This window comes from Acanthaster planci, linkage group LG08, assembly GCF_054643075.1.
Source record: "Acanthaster planci isolate LZ-2023a linkage group LG08, COTS_SCS, whole genome shotgun sequence".
Taxonomy (NCBI): Eukaryota; Metazoa; Echinodermata; class Asteroidea; order Valvatida; family Acanthasteridae; genus Acanthaster; species Acanthaster planci.
In genome coordinates this window covers 10,235,180-10,261,648 of record NC_141784.1, presented here as the reverse complement: position 1 = coordinate 10,261,648, position 26,469 = coordinate 10,235,180, and the positions used below count along the sequence as shown (strand labels likewise).

Sequence of the window (26,469 nt, the reverse complement as noted above, 5' to 3'; positions counted from 1 at the left end):
CGGCGACATGATTTTTTCACTGGTGAAAAACATTGGCAAGAATATCGGAAGGCACTTATGATTACTTAGGACTCCAACAACTATAGTACATAGTAACCATGAATTTGAGTTTCCAGCTGTGGTGTAGGCCTACGTGATGAGGCTGAGGGTTTTAAGAGAGTATCTCGATCCCCACCCCCAAAACCGTATGATTTAACTAGGAGAGTTTTTTAGAACTTCAACACAGTCTAGCTATCTGTCCATTGCTCTAAAGTCCAACTCGTCACAGCCAATTACCACTTCAGTCTGCTTATTGTATGTTTAGTTTCGAATAAAAAAAAGAAAGGCCGGTCAACAGCACGATTTGTTCATGATCGCTACTTACCGCACGTGCGCGCGCCAGTACTGCCTCTGCATACAGTGTTCCCGATCAGTATAGCGTCGCTCTCACCTGTTCATCACGATCATCATGCCCGCAATGTAATCATCTTTTTATTCCTCAGTTACCAAGAAAAGTTATTGTTTCATTTTAATAAAAATCAGATCTCTACAATATTGTGTATTTATCTTTAACCAATAAAAATAAGCTCCTTAATTTTCGGTTAATTTTTTATCAAGGACCAAGGTATCAAAATTCACGTGTAGTTAAAGTGGTCCCAAGTTTACTGGGAAATAGGTTGTAAAGCACCCAGTGACTCAAGACTTTTCTAGCACATAAGTGATATTCATTTGGCTGTTCCACACCGCTTTTGATTATAACTGAGTTTACAATAGGGATGAGGATGATGAAATCAGTAGAGTTCGTTAAATGTCAGTTAAATTTTCATTAGATAAAAACACACGTCCCACTTTGGCAGGATTGCATCGTTTATTACCAGTCCCTGAACAGAGGGATGAACAGCGTTGTCGAGGTTTACTTGTTTTTCTTTTTATTCTAAACTACCTCTTTTCACACTTTCCATTAATGGCAAACACTTGTAAAAAGCCGTCTATCGACATCTATCTAGAAAACTATTTCGAGACGATCCCTGCACATTGGGCTCACATCATCTAAAATTCTTGAAACCAACTCAGCTCCCTGGGAAGTATACTAGCCCGATGCTGCCATGTTGGCGCAAACACACTGTAAAATTTTTCCTGGAAATTTTCACCGTACTTTAATGGCAGCACGGGCGCCAGTAGAATACTGTTAATGATTTACAGTAGATTTTCTTACGGTAAATCGCTGTCATTTATTTGACAATAACTAGCTGTTAAAACAACCGTAACTTATGTAACTTATCTCATCTCAACTAGTTACATTAATTTGATGTAGACATTAGACACAGCAAGCTACCGTTTCATTGATTACGGGATCATTCTACATGTGTATTTAGGTATAATTTTCAAATCTAATTACGTATTTGATATACATTCCTCAGACATATACTTCAAAAGCCTTGATCAGAGCAGAACTTTATTTACATTCTTAAGACGCACTGGTATAGTATGTAATTAGGTGCATTTTTAGGCTCACAAGTTCAATCGTGGTTGGAGCATGAAAAAGTAAGATTTTTCACTTTTCACGTTCGACTTAAATTTTTAGATAATGGTTCGCGTTTCCGTGTAAAACTACATCCAAAAAGCACAAACATTTGTCAGATAAATGTCAAGTACTCCCATAAAGAATGGAAAAACCGCAAAATTTCTTGGCAAAAGTAGCAACACCCCACTTGTGTCAGTATGCAAATTGAGGTCAAACTTTATACCGTAAAACATTACTGTCAAATATACAGTATTATACTGCATTCACAAAAGCACAGTAAATACGTGTAACAAATACGTTTGTGTAATGTTGCAATAATACAGTATAATACTGGCATTTAACAGTATTATTTTACAGTGCTGCAGTTATACTGTGCCTGCCTCACTGGTACCCGTTTACTTTTGAGTGGAGATTGCAACATTGCCATTATTGTTGTGTTTATAAAAGAACGTATCTGGTTAAATTTTAATAATTATGATCTTTTGAAAAAAGTCAATGCCTCAAGGGTTTAAGTTTAGTGAACTCCAATAACCTCCACTGAAAACAGAAAGTCTTTTATTCAGAAGAGGGCAAAACTGTACTTTTCTCATTTTTAACCACTTTTCTACATCAACACCATGCATACATCTAATTTTGTGTATTTCTAGATCGAGTAAAAATACCTGATGACATCATGTATTTAACAAAACTAATCAATTTTCCTTGCGTATTTCAAGTTGAGCAATCAACCACAAGCCCATTCTTTAGAAAAGAGGTTAAACCTTCAACAATCGATCGTAGCAGTTGACGACCTCCAGCAGAGAGTTGTCTTCGGGTGCTTTGACTGCATTTCCAAATCTGCAATGTGCTATTTGCGTTCTATTTCGCAGTGAACTATTATTTTCCGCACAGTGTAAGACTGATTATGGTATATTTTTATCATGTATATGATATATCGAAACATGGCAGAGCACCCTGGACAACAGAACCGACAGCGGCATCTCGCCGAACAGTTAGTACCACACTTTGCACCTACGGCTTCGCCTCATGTGGCTCCCATAGGGGCAGTTGAACGCACTTGTGAAGTCTTCGTTGTTTTGCAACGGACCAATGACCCTGCAAAAAGGAAGGAAACTTTTCAATTTGATGAATATAATAGACCAGTAGCGCCCACTAAATCACGTGACCTATAGAGGGTATAAAAATATCAACAAACATGGCGTCCTCCCATAGAAATTCGTGTTTTTGGTGTTGTTTACTAAAATAAAGCCGATTTTCGGTAGAAGCACTCAGCACATCAGTAATCTGAGTCTTTTACCGACTGTCAACTTTACTTTTGGTAAATGACAGTTATGACACACTTTGTTTTGGGGGTCAGCCATGTTTGTTGATGTCTGATACCCACTATATAGGTCAGGTGACGTACTGGGCGCAATCGGGCTATGTTATTACATACGGGACATTTGCTTTCAAAGCAACAATAGTAATTATGAAGCAATCATATTGGAAGAAGTTTTGAAGAGTAGAGATAGGATAGGAGGGTGATCAGTGATTACCAACCTGAAACGATTTGGGCTGTGCTCTCCAGTTTTCACCTGAAGGTCTGCCCCTGCACGCGTCAAAACACCGCACCACACCTAAGGGCAAACGGTAAAATCACTGCTCACTGCACTCGTATAGACACTGCCTCCTTCACAGCATCTAGTGAAGGAAGACCAACAGAAGTAACCAAATACCAGGGACATCGATAGATGTGCATGCATTTTGAACATAACCTAGATCTGAAGCTTAGCTTCATCACAGGGGAATCGTAGGCAGGTAGGGTTGGCGCTAACATCCTTTATAGGGAAGAATATCTGACGGGAAGATGTGTGGTTCGCTTCTTAGCCAAAGATGGCTCTTCTCAGCCATACTCTCCCAATGTGGTTTGTCACCAATGCGTGGAAATTCTCCACAATCTTCCTTGCTCTTTTATCCTTTTGTTCTCTACCCAAAGGGTGTCCACAGGGAGTAAGATCTCTCTGCACACGGTGGGTACCCTCTGCATGTGAGATGTCCATTCCACCTGCGGTATTCCTCATACCGTCTATCCGGCTTGATCGTGTCCTTTCTTGTGGTCTTTATCCAGATGATGGTGGTTGTAAGCTCTACGAGCATGACCCTTCAGGGTTCACTTTCATAGTGACCATTTTGCTTCTCAAAATGTAAATCAAGTAAGTAGTTTTACCCCAGCGCATGTCTCTAATGACAGGTCAGTTCATTCAGAACTGAATCTGCTTGCTCTGAAGAAGGTACGGTACTCAGATACCGAAAGCTCGGCAATTACATATTTCAGAGCACTGATTATAATTATATTATATTCTTGTCAATATTCTGATCACGGTGCTACCTAACCCTTCCATATTTCTCCAATGACCTGGTTCCTTATCTTATCGCTCTGTATCTAATCACCTTTTCTGAGGCATTTCATCTTATATTTAACATTAAATATCTAATAAATGCACCTTTAATTAAATTATCACAACTGTAACGGGGAACAATTATAAAACTAAGTCAGCCCTTGTGAGGATTATTTTTGTTTAAATGAACAAGAAAGGAAACCTGACTTTTACTTGAACAAATAAATGACACATTCAATGATTTACGTGTAATACGCGTCTCTCTTTAGGTATCGTGATCTGTATTGACTTTTCTAACTTAAAGATTCTTTGCATTATTGCAACTTTAACAACTGTCACTAAAGCACTTGGTTTAATGACCACCCAGTCCATAAATCTGGTAAAAGTCTTGGTCAACCCTGATCTTTCCCCCTCGCTTACCTGTGAATAAGACAGGAAGAACATTTGTTCGTCGGTTAGATCTTGCAATCCGGGTAACTGTTTCCGTTGACGCGCGTTAATATCCTGGTAAGCCTGGGCAAAGCAAAAGACGCAAAAATAATAGGTGAATCCAAGAATGCGTGCTGAATTACTGCTCGTTGCTATGTGCAGGCAACAGGTGGCTTGGGGAAGTAAAAAATTGCCATTTTGGTCATTTTATTACAGCTCTTGCATTGAATTAATTCGGTATTTAAAAAAATAACGTTGTTTGACAACAAAGTCCTTCGCCGTTCGTGTCGGCGTATGGCGTAAATCGCATGGGATGGGGGTATATTCACCCCATCCCAACACTTTTTAGATGGAGGGGATGGACTATCGAATCATCCCCAGTTTTTCGAGGTAAGCAGAAAATTAAAGCGGATTGGGAAATATTTGCGGACTTTCCAAGGCCTAAAAAGTGCTCAATATCACTCGAAAAAGGCAAACAATTTTGAAAAAGCCATAATACATGTATGCCGTTGTGATGTAAGATTCCGCATGAATGTCATACACATTACAGATGCACATCTGTATTATGAACATCGCCTCTGTAAAGTGTCATATGGTGCCCATCCCACGTTTCAGATTTCCGTGTCCGGGCAGGTCAACCCCCCCCAATACCCATCACCACCCCTCCCCCACAAATTTACGCGTCACTGCTGATAGGCAGCTGCCTCGTTGTAGTTTATGTTTTGTTGTAATTGATTCTTCATCATTACACTGTTGCAATTTGCCATACAACATACATCCACGACGTTTGGAGAATGGAGATGTCAGTTGAGATTTTTCGCTGACGTTTTATCACTGTTATGTTTACCCTTCCGGTCGAATTTTATTTTTAGACAATACCGGCGATTCGCAGTCGTGCGCCCCCAAGAGTTTGCAACGTGTTGACCAATGGCAGTGCGCGAAATCTAGCTACCCTTTTCAAACGCGCATTGGGCCGACAGATTTCGTGCATTGTGATTGGTCAACGCGTTGCAAACTCTTGGAGGCAGACTACTGATTACCGCCCGTTTTCTTTCGCCTACTTGCCTTATATGCCTCTCGCACTCCACCATTGTCTGCAATGTTCTCACCCTCGGTTTGCTCTCCGTCAACCTGAAAAGAGAAACCAACGGCGGTAATGTTTCATAACTGCTGCCGTTCAGAGAAATGCTATAAAGACCCTCGGAAGATATTCAAAGGATTAGCAACCTTAACAGCAACATAATGTCTTACTTACACTCTTGCCGTTCTCAGGCATGACGAAATTGGAGTACTGGTCCACCAAGCACTGCGCTGCATCTTGAAAACCTATGACAGACGATAAACTCCACCAGTCTGCGATGTTACCGTTTTTATCAAACTGTCTCCCTGATGAAGAAGAATCAATATTCAAAACCAGAATGCACGAGCAACTTAAACAAAAATGGAATCCATACTCCAAACGTAACCACATCTAGCAGCTTGATGACAAAAGTGGGTTTAACTAATCGCAGAAACGTCAACGTTTGTGTTTGGTTTTGTCACCTGTTGCAATTTATAGAGTTGCTTATGACAATGCCTTCGCAATATCAATCGGTATTGTTCCTTCATATTTTATAAAGCTGTGAAGAGGTTTCTAGCTTTGAGAAATTAATCGTGGAAATAATTATGTTTGCATGCGCGCCTTTAATTTTCAAGTGTCACGAACTTAGCCTCGGACTCCCTTCAACAATGAAATTGCCGGCCATGGTGCTTGCCGTTGCAAAAAATGTTACAAGGTTCTGGCGCGTTTCTGGCAGAACTGATGATCAAGGATCTTTGATCCTACCTGTGTTGTCAAAGCCATGTGTTATCTCGTGCCCGAGTACAGCTCCGATGCCGCCAAAATTGGAGTACCTGTACGTGTCGAGAGAAAAGATACTGCAGCAGTTTCAATTTTGCTGGAAAGTTAAATATCTTGGACCACACTGCTTTTCTAGTCAGGGGAGAAAGGGTCAGAAAATATTTGACATTATTTGTCTACCTGTGGAAGTAGCGTAGCTCCACTGGACATTGCCTTTTTGTACCAATTATCAGCCCCTTTCAGCAAACGATCTTTGATTCTTACGTCTGTACTTTTTGGTTTTGACAGGCATTCATGGAACCCTAAGGAACCAACTGCGTTATTCGTACATCAGTCCCCTCAAGTACATACCGTGGCAAGTCAGGATGATAGAAGGGCGGTTGGAGGATACCAGCCGGTACAACTGATGAGGAGGTAAACAAGACAAAATGTTACGGAAACAATATTCAGGAACACTGATTTTCATCAGTCGGCCGCTTGATTTATTTCTCTAAATATGAGTCACCAGGCTCATAAAAGTGGTAAAATAATGTTAATGAATAGTATGTTACTATTAAAACACTTCAAACAGTACCTATTCCATTGTCCCAGGGACTGTAGAACGCATTAACCACAGCTGGTCCAGTCACCGACCACCTTTATGTATATAAAAAAGTAGGTAAATCTTTGTCCAAATAAATGAGTCCTGAATACAGCACCAAATGTTAAAGAATGACGCTATTAATTTCGCGCCAAATTCCTTGACTCTTAAAATCAGCATTTATATGTAAATGGTTTAAACGATCATTCAAATCCATTCGACTGGACGACTTTAATCCCAATTCAGAATAAGCGCGATCTAAATTTATAAATGTCTGGACATTTCAAGCTGGCCAGTGAGTCTTGCAGATCTGAGTGTTCAAGGTCCTTGGCATAGATATGCCAAACTAAACAAAAGTAACCCGATCTGAAATCTGGTAACAGAAAGCAGCATGATGTAGAAGACAGCGGAAATGAGTTTCAAATGCCAGAAAAAACATGAATTTTAATGTAGAAACGTCATTGGGCGATCGTTGATCGCACCATGTATACAGGTACTTATAAATAACCTTTGAAGAATGAAACCAACGACGATGTCGGTTAATCCCCAGCCTTGTCGGTCCTTTGAAAAAGAACCTGATTCTAAACTAAATGCGTCCCAGTGAAAAGTTCGGGCGTCCAAAACAACTACTAGAATTCTTACGACCAGTTGCATGAAAAGCCTGCTGCAAAATCCTTTCAACATCATCAGCGACTGAAAACGAGCATAAGTGCCACTTTGTTTTCAAATTTGGTCAACAAAATCTGAATTTAGCTGTAAAATCTCTCTTTCTTCCTTTCGCGTTTGCACGTTTTTTCTCAGAAAATGAAATTCCATACTATTTTCAATTTAGTTCTTTTATTCATTTTTTTTAAACAGTAACGTTGTTACCTTACTTGAGTGTCCACGGTTTTGAACTTCGCTGTTTAATTAAAAGTGCGGAATTGTCACTTGGTGTCGCGGCGTAGGCAAAAAATTTAAAAGGACGTTTATAAATTGGGGTGTAGTGTTGTTCGTTGTCGAATCAGGCACTGTCTGGTACTTACAAAGATTTATCAACGGGCAGTCGCAAGCGGCCCAGTTTCGTCTGTGCCTCTCGCCTGCGGTAGTTCCGAATGTTGGTGAAGTACGTGTTTGTGACGCTCAACTGCAAGAAAAAGTTTTAGATTGATATTGGTCTTGGTAAAGGTATATTGGAAAACTCAAATGTTTCAAATTCACGAGTTGTGCATGGCAGAGAGAGCATCATTGTTTTGTCAGTTGTGCAACATGTAAGTAGCGATTGCAAATAAGTACTAAGTACTAAAAAGAAAGATAGTCAACATGAATCGACACAAGTCTTATTTTTTGTTGCTTCACTCAACATACCGGGATATACGATAGCTGTCCTGTACCCAAAGAAGAGGCAGGTATCGCTGCTAGCTGCGGACCATTTTATGTGCAACTGCGAGCGGCTCCAGTGCATAAACATAATGATTTGATGCGTGTTACGAAGTGTTTTCGACTTTCTCGAGAAAACTCGCTGTAACGTGTACGCATTGTTCATAACCGTCAATTTACTGTCATCGTTTTGACAAACCGCTTTTTCTCTATTTTGGTTTTTGATCACTTTTAAAGAGAAAAGAAATACATGCAAACCTTTCGATTAGGTTTATAATCCTTTTCTTGCCTTCTGAGATGAAACAAGTCGATCTTATTTTCAGAGTAATCCTTTGAACAAACACTGGTGATTGAGGCTGTCATTTTTAATCCACAAGTTTACGCTTTTTAATATAACCGAATATTCATAAATGTGTGGTAAATAGATTTGTCACCAATGTGCCTCATTTTTATTGTTTCACAATCAAACGTAGTTGAAAAATCAAAGACGACTTTGGTGTGTTTTTGACTTATCTAATCAGCTGAAATTATTATTAAAATGTTTAGAAAATGCGAAAAAATTTTCTGCAGCCTGAGAAAATAGCTGACAATAGTCTTTAGTGGCATATACCTGGAAAATAATGTAAACCCCCTCAGGCCACAGCTGGGATATTTCTGAAACTTTCCATTCAAGAATGCTTTATTTTAGTTGGGGGGGTACCCCTCGGTCTCATTTCTTGCTAGGTATACACGAGGTCATATGCAGCAAAGTATGAGACGGAGAGACCCCCCCCCCGCTTTGTGTTGGTCATTGCCTCGCAGGAATCTGGGGAATTCCTGTCAGACATCTTGGAAGGATGTGTTAAGTAACAATAGTCTGGAACGTGTATAGGGATTGGACATGTTGGGGGGTACCCTCGGTCCCATTTCTTGCAGGGTATACACGAGGTATAGCAGCAGTGTCTTTAGTCTGGGGAATTCAAATCGTTATGTTTATGTACAGTCAGATAACTCGGTGCACAAGATTTTATTCAAAATTAACTCGCAACTGGCTTATTGAAGTTGCACATCCTGTTGTAAATGGTCCGTGTTTGAATCAGAAGAACGAGGGATGAACGATAATACATACATCGGCGGATTTGGCGTCGATGGTAGTGTCAACCTCCAGCCATTCCGGATAGCCAACATTGATCCCCATTGCATCAAGCTGGAAAAAAAAAGTGATTTGATACACAAGCAAGAATGGGAAGCGGCTACAGAAACAGTTTACATCGCTAACATTTCGAAGGTCATTCCAAATACACGCCTTAATGCTTCTAAACCTTTCTCTACATTATTGTGAAGACGAATAAAATGTCGTTGGGTATACCAACACCGGCAGCTTGTGCGCCAAAACGCTGGCATGGCAAAGTTAGCTGCCGAGAGGTGTTATCCTACTGGTCTAAAAGGAACCGACCGATCCGTAATCCAAAAAAGCGGCCTTCCGTTTTTCAAAGATTTTTTTTCGTTTCCAGTATCCACACTTAAAAGTTTTCGTATAAATGATTCAGAAAGCCCAAAACAAATGTCGAAGGCAGAGAAACCAATGCGGACCTTTTCCTGGGCTTTACGCTGATCACTGGAAATCAACCAGCTGACTCGCCCCAGCATGACCCTCAGTGCTTTCCGTAAGTCACCAACCATCTGCTCTGTCTGCGAAAAGAAAAAAAAAGAGAAATCGCTTTATAAATTCGCCTTTCCTTTTTGCTTCTATTTCAATCATTTTATTACTGCTTAAAGTTAATCCTGCCGCAGCCAGCCCCTGAGGAAAGCTGAATGTTTCGTCTGCAGCAGATTGTTGCTGCCGGTGCTTCATTAATACGGGCGATTCACATTAGTGCGCCTCCAAGAGTTTGCAACGCGTTAACCAGTCACAACGCAAAGAAATCTGTCGACGTTTGGAAAGGGTGGACAGAATTCGCACACTGATTCGTCATCGCGTAGCAAACTCTTGGAGAGGCACTTCTGTGAATCGACCGTATTGTTTCAATGTCTGCCTATTATTGTGTCCGGACAGTGTACAAGCTTTACCGTTGTCTTGGTGTTTGTTTTGAAGTATTCGTCCACATACATCCTGCCGGTAGCAAATGGCAGCACACTGTTGGTTTCGTAAGCGCAACGCCTCCAGCGGTCGGAAGCTGCCGCCTTCCCGAATGTATCATTTAAGTATTTCTGATAGATCATAGTGTAGTTAACTCCGAGATAGGGCACCAGGCTGTTCACAAGCTGCCAGATCATATAGTTCGCTACAACCCTGATTGAATCACAGAAGCAAAAACTAATCAAGTGATTTTTCTGCATAATGCACACGTAAGGCATTCAAGGGGCAAAATTTTTAGGACTCCCTGAGCAGATTTATTTCATCCTTTTAAATCTTTCATGTCCTAAAAGTGAATTGAAAGAGTTTTGCGGCGTGAATGATTGAAAACGACATTTTGGAGCCTTTTTTATGGAAAGGCATAAAGGTAAAAAGTGTCAGTAGTTAGAAGTGAAATGCAAGCAAACCGGTAGCATTTCGTTGCATCGTGGCCTAAGTAGTCTGCCTTGTAATGTGAAATCAGAGTAGGCAACAAAATGCTTTAAGTTGTATCATTTATTTAACTTGGGCTTATCCCATTTATAATGATGTTCATTATTGTATTATCGTATAGACTGTATTTGGTGGTATAAATCGTGAGTACAGGCTGCAAAAGCAGTTATACCAGGCAAGATATGGGACAGAGGGGTACCCCCCTTACCTGTCCAATCCCTATACACACTGTAGACTATTGTTACCTAACACGCCCCCCCCCAGAAGTCTGTAAAGAATTCCTGAGATTCCGATAAAACAATGACCAACACAAAGAGGGGGGTTCTCTCCATCACATATCTTGATTCAAATGAAAGCAGTAGTCTTAACCGTGTAAGCGCAGTCTACTTCTATTGAACCATTGTCCGAATATATCAAAGCATTGTGTTAGCGCCGCATTAAGACTGTACTGTTATTCACCTTTCATCCGTCCGACCCAGCAGTGTGTCAACATTCCTGAGATAAGATGGGGAAACGACAAAGATGGGTTCTTCGCTTGAAACTGGTGGTTGGACGCTTGATGGTACGAGATACTGGTAGAGATGTGCCCAGTTGATCTGCGAGGGAAAATGAGTAAGTAGGCAAAACACGAAACTGTCCAAAAATAGACCGCCCACGCGTCTGTATATTTGCATTCGTTTACTTGCGGGTTTTTTCTTCCCCTCTCTTTTTTTTTTTAAATTCAGAGTCTATATTTTATCGTTGCTTCCCAAGTTTTATTTTTGAGATAAAACTTCCCCAGTTCTATTTTTTCAAAAAGGACAAATTCATTTCCTTTTTGTCACTTCTTTTACATGATTTCACACACAAAAAATTGCACACTTTGCACGTAGGCCTACATTGAGAATGAAATATAGTTTCAGGTGTTATCACATCAATGCAAGTACACCTAAAACAGACGTTATCGTACACCCTTTGTGATAACGTGCAAATGAGAAACATTCCAAAGTGGGACAACAGGCGGGACTCTTAGTACCTCATTGTAGACCAGTTGAAGATCACTGCGAGTTTTTGTTTCAGGTAAGTCATCGGTGTCGACAGACGCATCTTCAGCGTGCTATATAAAGAAACGATTTGATCATTTCGTTACATCCCCATCAATTGAAAAGGCAAAATTTAAAAACACATCATCAGCCATAAATTTAAGATAGAAATTCAACGGCTGTTTCCTTAGGCTAAGTCTGTTTACTACTGTGAGTGTTGTATACTTGGTTGTTGCCTTATCTGCTTTTGATGGGTTCACATTGCATTTCTAGATAATTATTACTTACATAGGGTATTTTCGTCTAAATATACAAATCATTCAAGTGCACTTTATTCTCAACAGAGCCCATTATGTGCTACAGATTTTTGCAAGTGATTTGGACAGCGTCCTAAATGCAACTTTTTAGATATTCATATGATTTGGCCGTGGAAAAAGTGATTCTACCCGCGCTAGCGTCTTTTCAAACTCCAACACATCCCTCATGTCTCTAACGACCCCAGTCCTCTCTCCACCCAGAGCTACGGCAATGTCGATCATGTACCGAAGGTAGGCAGCTCTTTTCTGAAAAAAAAACGAAACCAAAAACGAATCAGACGTTTGTTCGTTTGTGCAAACGATGGCTGGCTTTTAGACGTCAGTTTGAACAAGTTTATCAGGGAGTAGTACTGCAAGACTACTTTTGAACGAGAAAAGCTTTGGAGTGAACCGTGAGAGACTAATTTCATGGCGCTGCTTTGCCAACTCGTGCCAAGCAAATATCGGTGCTAAACTTGTCCACCTACAAAGTGACACACCGGTTGACATTAGGGCAGGTATACGCCCCTGATACTTTTGCTGTCAAGCACTTTCATACTCTCCGCAGAATTAAGCCCAGGCATGGAAATAAATACAGGGGCTTGCTGGCAAACTCATGTCAACGAGCCCGGCGACCATTTGACGAGGAGGAGAGAGAGAGACGGCCAGCCAAAGTGATCACTACTGTATAGTGCACCAACCTGCATAGCAACTGTAAGCATGGGAACAAGAAGAAATAGCCGTGGACACGGCTCTAAGAACTTACGTCTTCGAGGTCTGCTAGCAGGAGCATATGTCGGCCGAAATCTTTAGAAATGGACTCCGGAATCTATGGAAGCAATTATTAAATCTCGTTAATGTAGAAACATCGATAATGGAAGGGTTCGAGAGTGTTAATATCAAACCAGACAGGTTGCGACGATTATCAAGATACAGACGTCTAAACGCTTACTACATATGCTCCTCTCAACTTGAAAGGACTTTTATGCGCCCCCTTCGTTTGAAAATGTGGAATCAATCATGAGACGGAAACTTTGTGACCTTTGCCCACCATTTGAAGGAGGAATACTGGGCTTTAATCCCCTTACCAGAGTAGAGACTTGCTTCTGTCTCTCTAGACGAAACTCGGTCGGAACTGTGAAATCTGGAACATTAACCTATTATGGGTACATAAAAACATGTATTGGTTGAGATGTTGGTACGCCCTACAGGCTTGCGTCAGATCAAGTTGACTTTGAATCGATAAAGACATAGTCATGTGGAGTTGGCTCCAAGATTTGTGTTTAAAAAGCCGCATGCCCCCTGAGCGATCCCCGTTCACCACTTCCCAGGTATGACATTCTTGCATCGTGCGTTGTGGGCATGGCCCCTCGCTAAACGGTGTTTAACCCTAACACTCCTCAATCCTTCACCTGTTGGAGGGCTCAAGAGTGTTAGGGTTAAGGCTTCATGGCTTCTGGCAAGGACTACTGAACAAATTGACAAATGGAAGGATTTATCAACACATGGTAAGGTTATTTGGCGAGAGAAGCGATGCGTTGTTCGGAAGGTCCCAGGTTCAAAATCACGCTCCAGTCATCTTAGTCTGAGGCACATTGTCAGTTTCCCGGTATGGTTTGTTCCATGATAAATATATTATTACGGGGATAAATATGTGCTTGGCTCTCAGGAGAATGAGAGCGACTTATGCCCGAGCCGCAGGTGAGGGCGTTATCAGCCTTCGTTCTCCTGCATGTTGACAAGACGTTAGATAAGACCGTCCAAGCACCTATTTATTCCCATTCATAAATACCTTTTTGTTCAGAGAGTCAAAAGAAACCAATACATGATGGATTTCCAACGATTTTGTTCTAAATCTTGACTTTCATTTCCAGATATGTACGAATATTATTATTTTTCACCTGTCATACTATTATGCATACTTTAATACTGCTTTGAGTTTATCACCTGGAGAATGTATTCTCTGCTGTTTTCAATGTTAATTTGGACTCCAGTTGAAATGATCGGTTTTACATCATATTGGGAACTAAGAGTCGCCCACAGTTTCTCAAACAGGTAGGAGCTTTGGAACCAGTTACCGCCAGGGTTTGACCCGAGGACTGGCCATCCACCAAGGGAGTCCAGAATGTCAATCAGAGGAGTGGCTTCAAGGTCGTTGATGGTGTCTGTGGAAATAAGTTTCAGTTTAAGGGGTCGGCTTACTGAGCCCTTCAGAAAGATAATGTATAGATACGTTGTCTTACGTTGTTGGTTAGGGTCAGGTGTAGGTTCACGGGAATTTCTGGAAACTATGAAATCCAGAATACTTCAGTTATTAGCAAAGTCACACAGTGCTGGAGTAAATTATATTGGGCTTCCTCGGTATGAAAATATTAGAAAATTGCTTCCCAGGCGGATGCCATGCATCACCGATTAATTCTCCCGGTCAGAAGCAGGGGTGAACCCGTTATCATACCTTGAAGATTTACAAAGAGAAATTAAATGCATGGTAGAATTAAGTTGACTAAATTACCTTGGTCGAGGCAGGCGCTGTAGTATTTTCTAGCTTGCGAGAAGGATGCAGGTTCGACTGGTTGTGGATCTCGTTCAATCAGTCCTTCATATGGGGGGGTATATAACGAAAAAGTTTCATGAAGAAGGGTGCCGTTGTTCGTTAACTTCTCTTGAAATTCACTAAGGATTCATATTGTATTCAATGCCGGTTTGCATCCTAACCTTGACCGACATATGGTCCGTGTGGATTGGGATATGTACCAGGCTTCCTGTATAAACCTTCCTCCATGTTCTGTCCATCGTCTTCTCGTCAAGTGGCTTGCAAAGTACATTGCCGAATTTTTACAATTCACCGAATGTGTAAATGGCATAGTGAACAGATAAGCGGCTAAGGTCTCCGCGGGATTTCTCCTTATCAGTTGATCGAGTTGTAGGACATTGTGCAACGGACACGTACGTGGGTGTACGTGTACAGGTACGTATATATGCGGTTCGTAAGTGACTTCGTCACAAAGACGGACGCCCTGTTGGCTCTCACTGGACAATCGCTGAAGTTGCGCGTAAACTTCCGGTTCCATGGTTCCATGTAAACGGCCGTCAATGCATGTAACCCTATGGTTGCACTACACCAAATACGCGTCCATAGAAAACTGTGCAAAATCGGACCGAAATAGCCGCGGCGCCGCCTGTTGACTCTCGTGAAGAGGTTGGCCTCCGTTTTTTTTTTACTGGAAATTCAAGAGTATGGCCAGAAGATCACTCTTCGTTTCAATTTCATGGGGGTTAGCGACGAAAATCTTTTTTTATTCGCCTTTCAAGGAAGATACCCCCAAAACAGCAGTAAAACTAAGCGCTCATTTCTGAATGTAGCCACCTGCCTCTATCCAAAATAGGCCCCGTAATTTGGGGCTTTTTGTGAAAAAAATACTCCGAACTGGAAAAAATCAATCCCAAATTCGGGATTTATAGAAATATTTCTATGATGCCTCCTGCAGTGATTATAGCATGTTTTTTTGTTAAAAAACCCGTTGGATCCCAAAATATAAATGAGCTCGCGCGCAGAAATATAACCTTTTGGTGTAGTGCACGCGTGTCGCGTTGGGAGCGGTTTAAACTGACGTGGCGTCACACTCACGAACCGGATAGTACACGTACATGGAGAATGGCGTATGAATACTCCAGTACCCCAACAGTTATAAATAACATCCATCTGTATCAAATTCAATGAAGTAATGCTAGTGCAAATTATTACAGACACTTTGGAATGTTTATCACCGACTACTCTACACTAAAACTGATGTTAACATCGGCACATTTTATATAAAGTACATGTATTTTTAATGGTGGATCGATACAACCTCCGTCAGTGTGAATCATGTTTGAGACCGGTCCGACTTGCCCACTGCATGCTACGTATCATTACTTTAATGTCGCTGCCGGTCACTTGTTGCCGACATTCGATTTCGCCGACAGTCAATTCGCTAACTGAATGTCGGCGAAGTGACTTTAAACCCACTGATTTACATGTACATAGTGATTCATGCCGATGCATAACTGTAGGCCTACATAAATTTTGTGGTACACCTTTTTACGTAATCAAAATGTGCTGTCTAACCCAATCCAATCTTTGAATTTATCTCGAATTTCTTGAATAAACAAAAGCTATGACATGCACACAAAGGCTGACATCATTTTCAGTTATAAGGCGCCTTCCAAAGTTTTCAGCACTTTCACGGTCGTACAAAGGGGGGGGGGATCAAGGGCCGCCTACGACTTTTTGGTTCCTGTAACTTGTTGACTTTTTAGCAGTATTCTCATTGATATTTACATGTCAAACTTGAAAAATCAAGAAAAAGCAAGCATTACATGTATTCACCAGTCACGCACTGAGAGCATGGAGCTGGGTTATAGTATGGCTCCATGCCCCGATGGAGAGTAAACCCGCAAAGTTCGCATGCATCGTGCATATCTGGTTTGTATAGTGACTCCGTCATACACTCGGACGCGCGACGATTTGCCGGCTCCCATTGGACGATCGCTGAAGTTGCACGTTACCGGCAGTTCCGTGGTTCCATGTAACGTAAACGGCTATTAACGCATGTGACTTGGGGTGCGGTGCATTTGCAGTGGGCGTGGTTTAAACGGAAGTGACGTCACACTTACAACCCGGATAGGGCCTGCATATACTTTCCTTGTACTGTAGGCCTAACAGCCGTGGCGCAGCCCAGTATCCACCGCTTGATATGATGTGCTTACGTGCGAACAGTGTATCTGTGTGGGCACTTGCGGTGCAGCTCGAAGCACAGGCCTAGTGTGCCAATAGTATCCTGGAACCATGCAATAATTGTGCTGTGATTGGCTACCAAGGAAATATCAATATTCATATATGTGTCAGTGAGACTCCTTTCAGCCGTTCCTGCGTCGGAGGTAGCGGTGATCATTAACAATCTCCACTGTTACGCGTGTAGCATGCATTTCACCGTGAATTTGTGGCTTAAAACAAGGATAGTACATTGTCGCTTTCTCCGAAAGAAGGCTTGGTACGACAGCTATAAAGTTGTACAGTCGTGCGTGCATTATCGCGCAGTTTGTACATGCACTTTTCAACAATGTAATGCCTACGGGAGTTTGTCGATATTTCAGGATACAGATAGAAAATGTTGATAAGTACTAATTTGCGGAGGAGGGGGCCTTCAAAAATAGTTCTCTGAGTGTGCACTCTCCTGTGAAAATGTTGAGACGTTGGACGACCCGTACCTGAAATACACAAATGACAACATATCGACGCTATGCACTGCAACAAGGTGTGTGAGCCTGCCCGCAACGCGTACTTTGAATGGGCTGCTTGCCAGTTCCAGGCTAGGCAGCCAGTGTTCATGTTATGTCAAGGAAGGAGCGGGTCAACTCGTAACTGAGTCAAATCGAGCCCCGGTGGGACACAGGTATATCTCGCTCAGGTGTAGCCAGCTAGTGTCATTCCACCTGAACAAATTAAAGGTATTGGCGATTTGTCGTCATTTTTTAGGACTTTGGTATAAAATTACCCCCAAAACGCAAGCGTTTAAGAGTTGCGCTTTTTTTGCAGTCGGACGACATCGCACAATGTGCTTCAAGCTTAAAGGCGGGTCAGTCGTGCCTTTTGCGATCATATTCTACAGGCCGGGATGACGTCGTTTTGCGAACGTTTTCGTAATTATTTTGCGACTGCAAAACATTTATTTTTAAATATTTAGTTCACATGCTTTTGAGAGTCAGTTTTAATAGCTTTTGTGGCATTAAATCTGGCCAATCTACATTGTACACATTATAACCGTGAGCACAAAATCCCTTTTATGATCAAACGACGCATGAGCCGAACAATTTTTCCGGCCTTCCTCAATTGTGTCCTTCCTCCATTGCCTAAATAAAACCTAAAAACTCAGAAATATAAACTGTGTGAAGTTAAGCAGTCATAATGTATTTGTCCCGAGGTTGTAGATAAAGAAGACCCGATTCATGGGATGACATCTCCGTGATTTTGTCTGCTATCCCCATCCACCCATCAGTGTTTTGCATAAACTTTCAAAGTTCTATCAACACAGCCGGGAAATGATAACCCGAAACAAACTCAAATAAATTTTATGAAAACAAAATTAATATGGGGAAAGTCTTTAAAATTTCTGGTGACTGTATCTTAATAATTGTTCTTAAATTACGAGACATTTGTAGCGTTAAATTTCCCGACATCACCAGCTGCTCCCTAAAAAATTTAATGGTCTCGCTTTCCCTTCAATTTAATTCCCATGACCGCATTCTTCTTGCGGGTATACTGTACATGTACAAACCACAGAAGAGTTGCCCCAGAGGATTTTTTCCCTATTATATCTCCAACCACACAGTAAAATCCCTGCTAAACCGTGGATTGGGCAGGGAAGACACTGACTGCTGCTATCATGTTGCCCGTATTGTGTGTAACACGTAGGCTATGTGTAAATGTACATCCACGTGTACAATGTACATGTACATACACATGTACAAGTACACTGTACATGTACGTGTACAATTCCGCAGTATACACACACGTGCTCTAGTACGCATGCTCACGTACATGTACATTGTATTGTGCACAAGCCTCTGTATTGTGTGGACGCTTGACTGACCTTCATAAGAAAATAGTTACCTGCAAACATATTGCCATAGAGCTACAAACCCACGGAAATCATTTGTTTGGGTGTACCTGCTGCTTGGCAATAAGATTACAGAGATGACTGGGTAAGGTGTTGAAAAGTCTACAAGCAAAAGGATACGGAATCCAGCCACTTTTCTCCAATGGGGGAAATACGTAAAGTGCTTTTGAGCTCAGTGAGGGATCCTTGTACTAAATAATTGATAAATTAGATAGATAAATAAATGAGTTTAATCTATTTTCCCCAATTAAGAAAATAACTTGTGCTGGTTTTCATTAATTCAATGAGTTTTTGCGCTCCATTGTCTCTGGAAAGGATACCAACAAAGCGAAGTCAAGTCCGTGGGCCATACCTTTAATCTTTTCTTGTAAGTCGTCATTTAGTTGGCTGAATCTGTCGACTTCTAGCTTGTTGTCAGGGATTACTTGTTGCTTGTTCCAACCTCCGCATGCGTACTCGAAGAAGTCATGGCAAGGATCCTGGCTCCTGTCCATGCTGCTCAGAACGATGGCCGCTGAAGCAGCATTTGGTTCATCATTTTCATTAATAACTTTCTTATTCTGTTAGTTGGTTGTCTAATGGGGATTCGGTGGACAGGACATTATTGCACACTGTAGATCTTTAAATTAGCATACATGCATTCCCGTAATCGGTACAGGCACAGGCGCGTGCATTATACCAAATGTAGGTTAAAGGGCACGATTCCCTAAACCCCCCAGTTTTCCAATTTTATTGGGGGGGGATAATTAGAGAGAGGCGAGAATTTGGTGTTTTCTTGTTCTCTTCCTTCAAAAACCGTGTAAAAGCCTCAAAATCTGTAACCTCTCCCCGCCAAACGGCCATAAAGGTTACATGAAAATCTCATACTTTGGCACTCTAAAAACAAGTTTACCTCCACCCCCGAAAATTTGGTTCTGGATCCGTCCTTTGTGCAAGCCCTTGAAAAAAAAAACATAAAAATTTAGCGCAAACCTGGAATAGCTGTTCACTTACCGGATTTGTTACATTGATCAGTAACACAAAGGGATCTGGTTATTCCTCGACCATATCTAATGCCCAAAAACACTGAAAGGAAAAGAATACCAAATTTGTTTGTCGTAAACCTAAACTTTTTACATTGCATTCTGAAAGGACTATTTATTACACATCGTAAGAGTGTAAACAGTCAGAATTTGAAGGCTTTTTTCTTTCAAAAAACTTACTTCAGATATTTCAGTGTTGTCCAAAATTTTTATTGGGCTTAATTGAATTGGGGCATTAGATTTTAAACATGCGTGTCTAATATTAACATTTGTTTGCAGCGCATTTCAAGTCAACGAAACGATGACGTTTTAATTTGTTACATGTTAATTTGGTCAGTTGAAAAAGCATCTTTTTGTTTATATATTTATTTTTGATTTGTGTTTGCTTAGCTTGGAAGGTTTTGGTATTGTTTGTGTTTGGTTTTGGTCAAGCTCAAGACCTATATAGCCATGAAGGAGATTAAAAGACAGAAATAATGACAAGTAATATTCAAGTTTGTTAAATGAAGTGAAATAAAGAACATTTTATAAAATCAAAGCACTTTGAATGTTCCTGAGTGATAGGGAAGTTTCTGTCAAAAGACAGTTGGGAACACAAAACGAAAAATACTTTAGATTGCCTCTCGTTTATAATTTCTGTACAGAGGAGCAGGTATCTTTTACTAAGTGTTTTCTCTTTAAATTGAAGTAAAACAAGAATTTTGAAGTTAACGTTAGAAAAAAAACTAAATAACCGAGCTGCTAATCGAAGGACACGAAATATATTTCCTTTGACAGAAGACCCCTGATGGAAAAGCTGGAAAGAAAATGAACTACATTGCAGTTAACATAATGACGATGTTCACAAAATCTTATCTGGCGGTGGAGCTTCGAAACCGAATTGCAAGCTTATGCCTCACGAAGGTTTTGAACTAAACGAAGCACGTCTCTAATGTAGGATGAGCCGAATAACACAGCATGAAGAAGAGAAAATGCTATTCGCTAACTTTCCTATGTATATACACAGTTATGTTGCCTTTTCATATCCACGAATTATTGTAGTGTTAAGAGCCGAGTAAAGTTTAAAAATGTGAAGTGTGAAAAAAGTAGCTACCCCAGCAATAAAAAAAAACCAAACAAACAAGAAAGGAAATACAAAAAATACAACAGCCTGCTCGTAGTTTTAAGCATTAAATGAATCGGGAAAAGTTATGTTAATGATAAGTTGCAGAAGGAGAAGGGACCATACTTCCCCAAACAAATTCTTAAACATTAGTTCCCAAAGTTCTTTCCATCCATCCATCCATTCTTTAATTACCACATTACTGTCCATTACAATATGTCATGAATAAATAAATAAATGTGGATGGGGGTCCCAAGAAGCAAAGGCTTGTCGAGCAGGATACTCCAGTACATTAATGAGCATTTTTACATATTAACACATAGCACACCTAATACACATACACATTACAGAACTAAACCAAAAACAGCAGGTCCAGTAGCCCTGTGAGACACGTTAAAAATTAGACTAATTAGAGTCTACATAAGTAGAGAGTAATTTAGCCTTTAAATTCTTTTTGAATAAACGAATATTCTGAATACATTTTATAGAAACATCAAGGGGATTCCCTAGTTTAGGTCCCTGATGCCTAACTGTATTTTGAGTAGCAGCGGTACGAGCAAAACATTGATGAAATTTAGTACACTGTCTAGTGAAGTGATCATGCACTTTATCGTTTCTTATAAACATAGCACGGATAGATTCGGGTAAAATATTATTGTTACAACAACCTGCTTCTTGCTTTCATGTCAACGCAATTCCTGAGAATTTGGTTTGAATCAACAAATTTTGTGGGGAAAGTGATATCTGGTAGACTAGATTAACTGCAAAGTGTTCCTAGACTTTATCGAGAAAAAATCCAGACGGATGTTCGAAAAACCAAGTCCTTCCAAATTGATATCCTATTAATACTCCAAAGATTGTTTATCTCTCCTTCTTCTTGGAAAAGAATCTTTCTGATTCTTGTTGCTTTGGACAATCGTTTTGTATGACTTACCAGCTACACCTATGAAGAGAAGGGCGACCACAACGGATACCGCTGCAATTATGCGTTTACGCGGAATCCTAGACAAAGTCTCGTCATCGGCCGGTACCAAAACCGCTCCTGAGCTGGTTCGCTCATCCGTGTTCACACTATTTACAGGATCCATGTTTACACCTTCCATGACGGTACAAACGGTTTTCACTGTTGAGCCTCGAAATGTACAACCGGTAAGCAAATACGGTTATCTATCTCCCGATTTGCTCACCTAACACAGAGGAACACAGGTAGAACTTCAAAGCTCTTTTCGTCTCAAAGTTGCACAGTCCAGTTTATTGAACAAGCAAAATCATGCTAAAGTCAAAATGTATAATACCCACTATTCTTTCTGAATGAAAGTGGCTCCAGACATCACAGAAAATGATGACAATAACCATCTATGGTTATGCATTTTCAACACAGACTTTGCTATTACATGTGCATGTATTTGTGACTTTCAATAGCACGACGACAGTTTCGTGCGTATGCGTGCGGTAACTAAACTTTTTACACCTGACAGAGATACCTTCATGCTTTGTTGCACTTGTGACATTTGAACCCGACTATTTCCGAGGCTAAAAATAACCCTTTTCATTTGGTCCGGGAAACACATTGCTTGTTCCCCACAGTAGGCCTAGGCCAACGAAAAGTGGCATGGTACAGTCAGGCTGAACGATGTTGCGTCTCTCGAAACACGGGGACAAGTTAACGTGATACTCCAGCTTATACTGTATACGCCCAGGATATCTGATGGCCACATTTTGGTTTTGAAAAGTTAAACTTTGGTCATGATACAACAACCTCTTAACTGCCCATGATAAGTCATACAGTATTCACGATTGAGCCAAGGCAAGGTATTATTTGTTTTCACCATACAGCTTTGTCAATGGTGGCTGGACGCAGACAATAGCGGCGCATGGGCGGGAGCGGGGTGGGATTTCCCCACTGGAAAATAAAAGGAACCTATTGTTGTGCCTAGCCAGTGTTGCAGTCGAGACCTGGAAGTCCGAGACCAGGACCCAAACCTCGAGACCTTGAATGTAATTTGTGCAATAAAAGAGTTGAAAAAGAATTACAAATACATGTATCAAGTTGCCAAATCCATTTTACTTTTATTATTAGTCGTGTTTCCTATTTATTGTCTTTCCCTTTACAAGCACATAAACCAATTTGAATGAATTTCCTGGCTTGTTTTCATAGTTTGTTTGCAGAATTTGGTTTCTATATCTGAGCTTAAAAAGTCCAAAAATTGGTTGACATTGGCCGATCATGGTGTCATGGTATGTGGTTTTTCATTCAAATGAAGAATATTTCTCAAGCGTTTTTCCGAACTTAAGAGAAATCTCTGGAAATGTGAGCCAGTTATGAAACTTATTTTTTTTCATTACCAAAGACGAGTGAGGGCGTTGGTCAGCTAGACTTCCAGTCGTTTTTCTTTTGGCATTGTACACATGCTAGTTAGTCGTTTTTACAGCAAAATAGCCGCTGTTGGTGTCATTGAAAAGGGTACATGTTTCTCTATCAATTGAAGAATGTTTCGGGTCCTTATTACCAAACCCAAGAGAAATATCCGCGAATGAAGGTGTGAGTTTCGGTCACTCAATGCCAGCTTCATTTTTTTTGCAGTACGCACGTTAAGTGGATTCTGATATAGCTCATAACTGTACAGCTCAAGGTCGTATGGTGACAACACAGGGAGCGGGCTCATTTTTGCAGAAGCCGCACCACGTTTTTTCACCCAGCTGAAACTTATCTCTAAATATCACCAGCACGTGATGAGACTTTGGGAGTTTTGCTGATGTCTTGCATCCGTTCCAGCGACGAGTAAGCATATCTTACAAAATAGAAGATTTTGTTCGCTGGCTTAAAAAGTGTGCATACCACCGGTAATGGCCGTGAACCCTTATTTGATCCCAATGCTTGACCTATATTCACAGGATGAGAGTGTCCTGTAAATGCATGCTAAATTCACTGTACTGACAAAGTTTAGTGGTTTAAAAAGTGTGTTATCGAGGTGAGTACCTTTAGGATTATAGTACAGCACATTATTTTGCATGTTTCTGTTTGAATTGAGCCAAAGACCTCTTGAGTACAGTAAAATCTGGTTGTGTTATGTTAATGGTGTCGATTCAAGGCGCTTTTCCAAATGTACGTTTTGGGTGCAATGCATATATATACGATGCGCTCATGCGTTTCACTTTCCGACCCCATTAACATAACACTCGTGTGCGTTGCGTTCGGCCGTAGTAAACACAAAGCAACGCTTGGCGCTAGGACTTGCGTTTGGAAAAGTGCCTTTAATAAGAAGAGCAGATGGCCATTTTCCGGCCTTCGTAGTAAAATCTGCCTATCTGGTTTCTTCGAAGCAGAAAAGTATAACGAACAGTCGTCAGAACGCTCTGTCCTACTTGTGTTTTTTGTTTTGTTTTGTTTTGTTTTGTTTTGTTTTGTTTTGTTTTGTTTTGTTTTGTTTTGTTTTGTTTTGTTTTGTTTTGTTTTGTTTTGTTTTGTTTTGTTTTGTTTTGTTTCGTTTCGTTTCGTTTCGTTTCGTTTCGTTTCGTTTTGTTTTGTTTTGTTTTGTTTCGTTTCGTTTCGTTTCGTTTTGTTTTTTGTTTTGTTTTGTTTTGTTTTGTTTTGTTTTGTTTTGTTTTGTTTTGTTTTTTGTTTTGTTTTGTTTTGTTTTGTTTTGTTTTGTTTTGTTTTGTTTTGTTTTGTTTTGTTTTGTTTTGTTTTGTTTTGTTTTGTTTTGTTTTGTTTTGTTTTGTTTTGTTTTGTTTTGTTTTGTTTTGTTTTGTTTTGTTTTTTGTTTTGTTTTGTTTTTGTTTTTTTGACACGCATAAAGCAGACGGCCACTTTTCAGCCGCCTTGGAACAGAGGAAAAATAAACTCTGCTTTTCTGGCAGTAGAAGAGTAGGAAAACACATCACAACTAATTGTCATTTAGGTAGCATAAAATTGGAAAATATATTTTCAAAGACGTAAAATCAACTTTTCAACGATTTTATTTGCAAAGAAGCGTGTGCCACTTTTCGTCCTCCACACTTGGTTATTCTATTTTATCTGAATGAGTCATTTGAACTTAATTGGTAATAAGAAAAGGGGAAGGTTAAGATGTACGAGGAAAAGCATGTGCTGGCACTGTAACGCGTCTGTGTATACTTCACGCAGACCAACTTCGAGTTGAACGCCAGCAATGCCGATCGCTGCATATACTCCCCTTGCCATTCAAGCTGTTGCCTCTACTAAAGCCTTCTTCTATTGCCTGTACAGAATCACCGCGCTGTGCTGTGGCCAATTTGACTTGTAGGTATCCATTTTTAATGATAATTATTTTGTTTCAGGTACATCTATTCCTGTAGCGAAACAAAAAAGTTCCCAACCGAACGCAAAGGCACTGTAAACATATACGTGGAAACCTCTAAAGGGAGGATGACGAAATCTCCAAGTGATAGGTCAAATCCGATTCGATACCCCCAGGGAAAACCCGCAAAATCAGTCAGGGGCTGACAACCCAGTCCACATGCCGACCTTTGAACCTTGGTCACAGAGATCGAGAGGAAAATTCTCACTGCAACAGGTTGACCCCCCTCGAGTAATATGTTTCAAATAAAACGTGACGATTACAAGCACAAAAAAATCTTTCCATCGGGAATTGCTCAGTTAAAACATCTTTGCCTAACGGCTATTTTGAGTTGTCAGCCAATCCCTGCTCTGGGTTCAACTATGGTCGGAGGTCATATAATATGCTTGAAACACAATGTCAGCCACAAAAACGCCCAACCGCTGACTACAAAACTTATGAGTGACTGGTTCCATCTGGCTCTTTAGTTTACCCCACATTTTTAAAGATGAGAATAGGCAGAAATGTTTAGGTTAAAAAAGAACATGGAATGCAGTGAGCTCAGTTTAAACAAGTATTTATCGGACGGAACCGCCGTTAGTTTTTAATTAACCTTCCCATGAAGATTAGAATTTCGCGTTCTACAGACACATTTGCTACAATGTTTCATTGGGATTTGAATCTTTGAGCCATCATGAAGTGTTTGAGTTCCTCTGCAGGACAGCAGAGCGATTTAAGCACCACATTATTACTGGAGTGTGGAGATCCACGCTGGTATAATACTTCACTGTTAGTCGGTTGATGTCACTGTTTGGCCTCACAGCTCCGTACTATGGTGTACTTATGGTGTACTATTTACGACACACATTTCTCTTTTTCTTTAGCCTCTCCAGGCGACGCGACTACACGATGCGAAGGCACGACGGCTCCCTTGCGTCGTGCCGTCGGGTCGCACCGTCGCCTTCTACAGACACATTTGCTACAATGTTTCACGGTGATTGGAATCTCACATTGTAAGGCTTGCCATTACTTTTGTACACACACGTCGCGTCGTGCCGTCACCCGTCGCGTCGTGCTGCCTTAGGTCCTTTCCATGTTGCATTTTTTGCCGCCAAAACGTCGCCCCTTCAGTCGCCCGTCGCGTCGTGCTGTCGTGCGTTGCGTGGTACGTCGTGTCGTACATTGCGTCGCCTGAAGCACGACGCAACAAGCGACGCGTCGTGTATGTATAAACGTAATGGCAAGAAGGCGGCGGTGCGACACGACGCAAAGGAGCCGTCGTGCCGTCGCGTCGTGTAGTTGCTTCACCTGGAGGGATGCTAATGGTGCATTCCACCAAATGTTTGTATTTCTGCGCGCGAGCTCATTAATATTTTGTTATCCCACGGGGTTTTTACAATAAAACAGGCCATAATCAGGAGGCATTATAGAA

The 26,469-nt window shown here is 40.9% G+C and overlaps 1 protein-coding gene and 1 long non-coding RNA gene across 4 annotated transcripts; one reads left to right on the top strand and one right to left on the bottom strand.

Moving 5' to 3' along the window:
- Positions 1 to 890: 890 nt before the first annotated feature.
- On the bottom strand, positions 891 to 22,389 carry LOC110989691 (endothelin-converting enzyme homolog). 3 transcript variants are annotated; one of them, XM_022254257.2, is made up of 22 exons: positions 21,674 to 22,389; positions 19,609 to 19,680; positions 18,968 to 19,129; positions 14,469 to 14,552; positions 13,904 to 14,121; positions 13,045 to 13,113; positions 12,723 to 12,785; positions 12,107 to 12,223; positions 11,654 to 11,734; positions 11,098 to 11,234; positions 10,140 to 10,362; positions 9,663 to 9,761; positions 9,199 to 9,276; positions 7,757 to 7,857; positions 6,726 to 6,787; positions 6,503 to 6,554; positions 6,137 to 6,204; positions 5,567 to 5,697; positions 5,377 to 5,442; positions 4,303 to 4,395; positions 3,044 to 3,120; positions 891 to 2,599 (listed from the first exon to the last, which is right to left on the bottom strand). In XM_022254257.2, exons 1-22 carry the CDS (start codon positions 21,840 to 21,842, stop codon positions 2,497 to 2,499), a joined length of 2,325 nt encoding a protein of 774 aa, XP_022109949.2. In that variant the 5' UTR covers positions 21,843 to 22,389; the 3' UTR covers positions 891 to 2,496. The 3 variants fall into 3 exon arrangements, with proteins under 3 accessions (XP_022109949.2, XP_086996352.1, XP_086996353.1); XM_087140226.1 differs by lacking the exons at positions 18,968 to 19,129; positions 19,609 to 19,680; positions 21,674 to 22,389 and adding an exon at positions 14,672 to 15,835; XM_087140227.1 differs by lacking the exons at positions 18,968 to 19,129; positions 19,609 to 19,680; positions 21,674 to 22,389 and adding an exon at positions 14,711 to 15,835.
- LOC110989692 (uncharacterized) lies at positions 3,484 to 13,205 on the top strand. The gene is made up of 4 exons (XR_002599669.2): positions 3,484 to 3,696; positions 6,440 to 6,565; positions 11,121 to 11,250; positions 12,525 to 13,205. It is a non-coding gene; the product is annotated as an uncharacterized LOC110989692 (long non-coding RNA).
- Positions 22,390 to 26,469: the final 4,080 nt, after the last annotated feature.

Excerpts from the sequence above, each read along its gene's own strand:
- LOC110989691 (XM_022254257.2), bottom strand. The coding sequence starts at position 21,842 with ATGGAAGGTGTAAACATGGATCCTGTAAATAGTGTGAACACGGATGAG. Across the intron at positions 7,858-9,198 it reads TCGACGCCAAATCCGCCGAT|TTGAGCGTCACAAACACGTA; the intron begins GTATGTATTATC and ends TTTTTCTTGCAG. Across the intron at positions 2,600-3,043 it reads CACAGCCCAAATCGTTTCAG|GGTCATTGGTCCGTTGCAAA; the intron begins GTTGGTAATCAC and ends TCCTTTTTGCAG.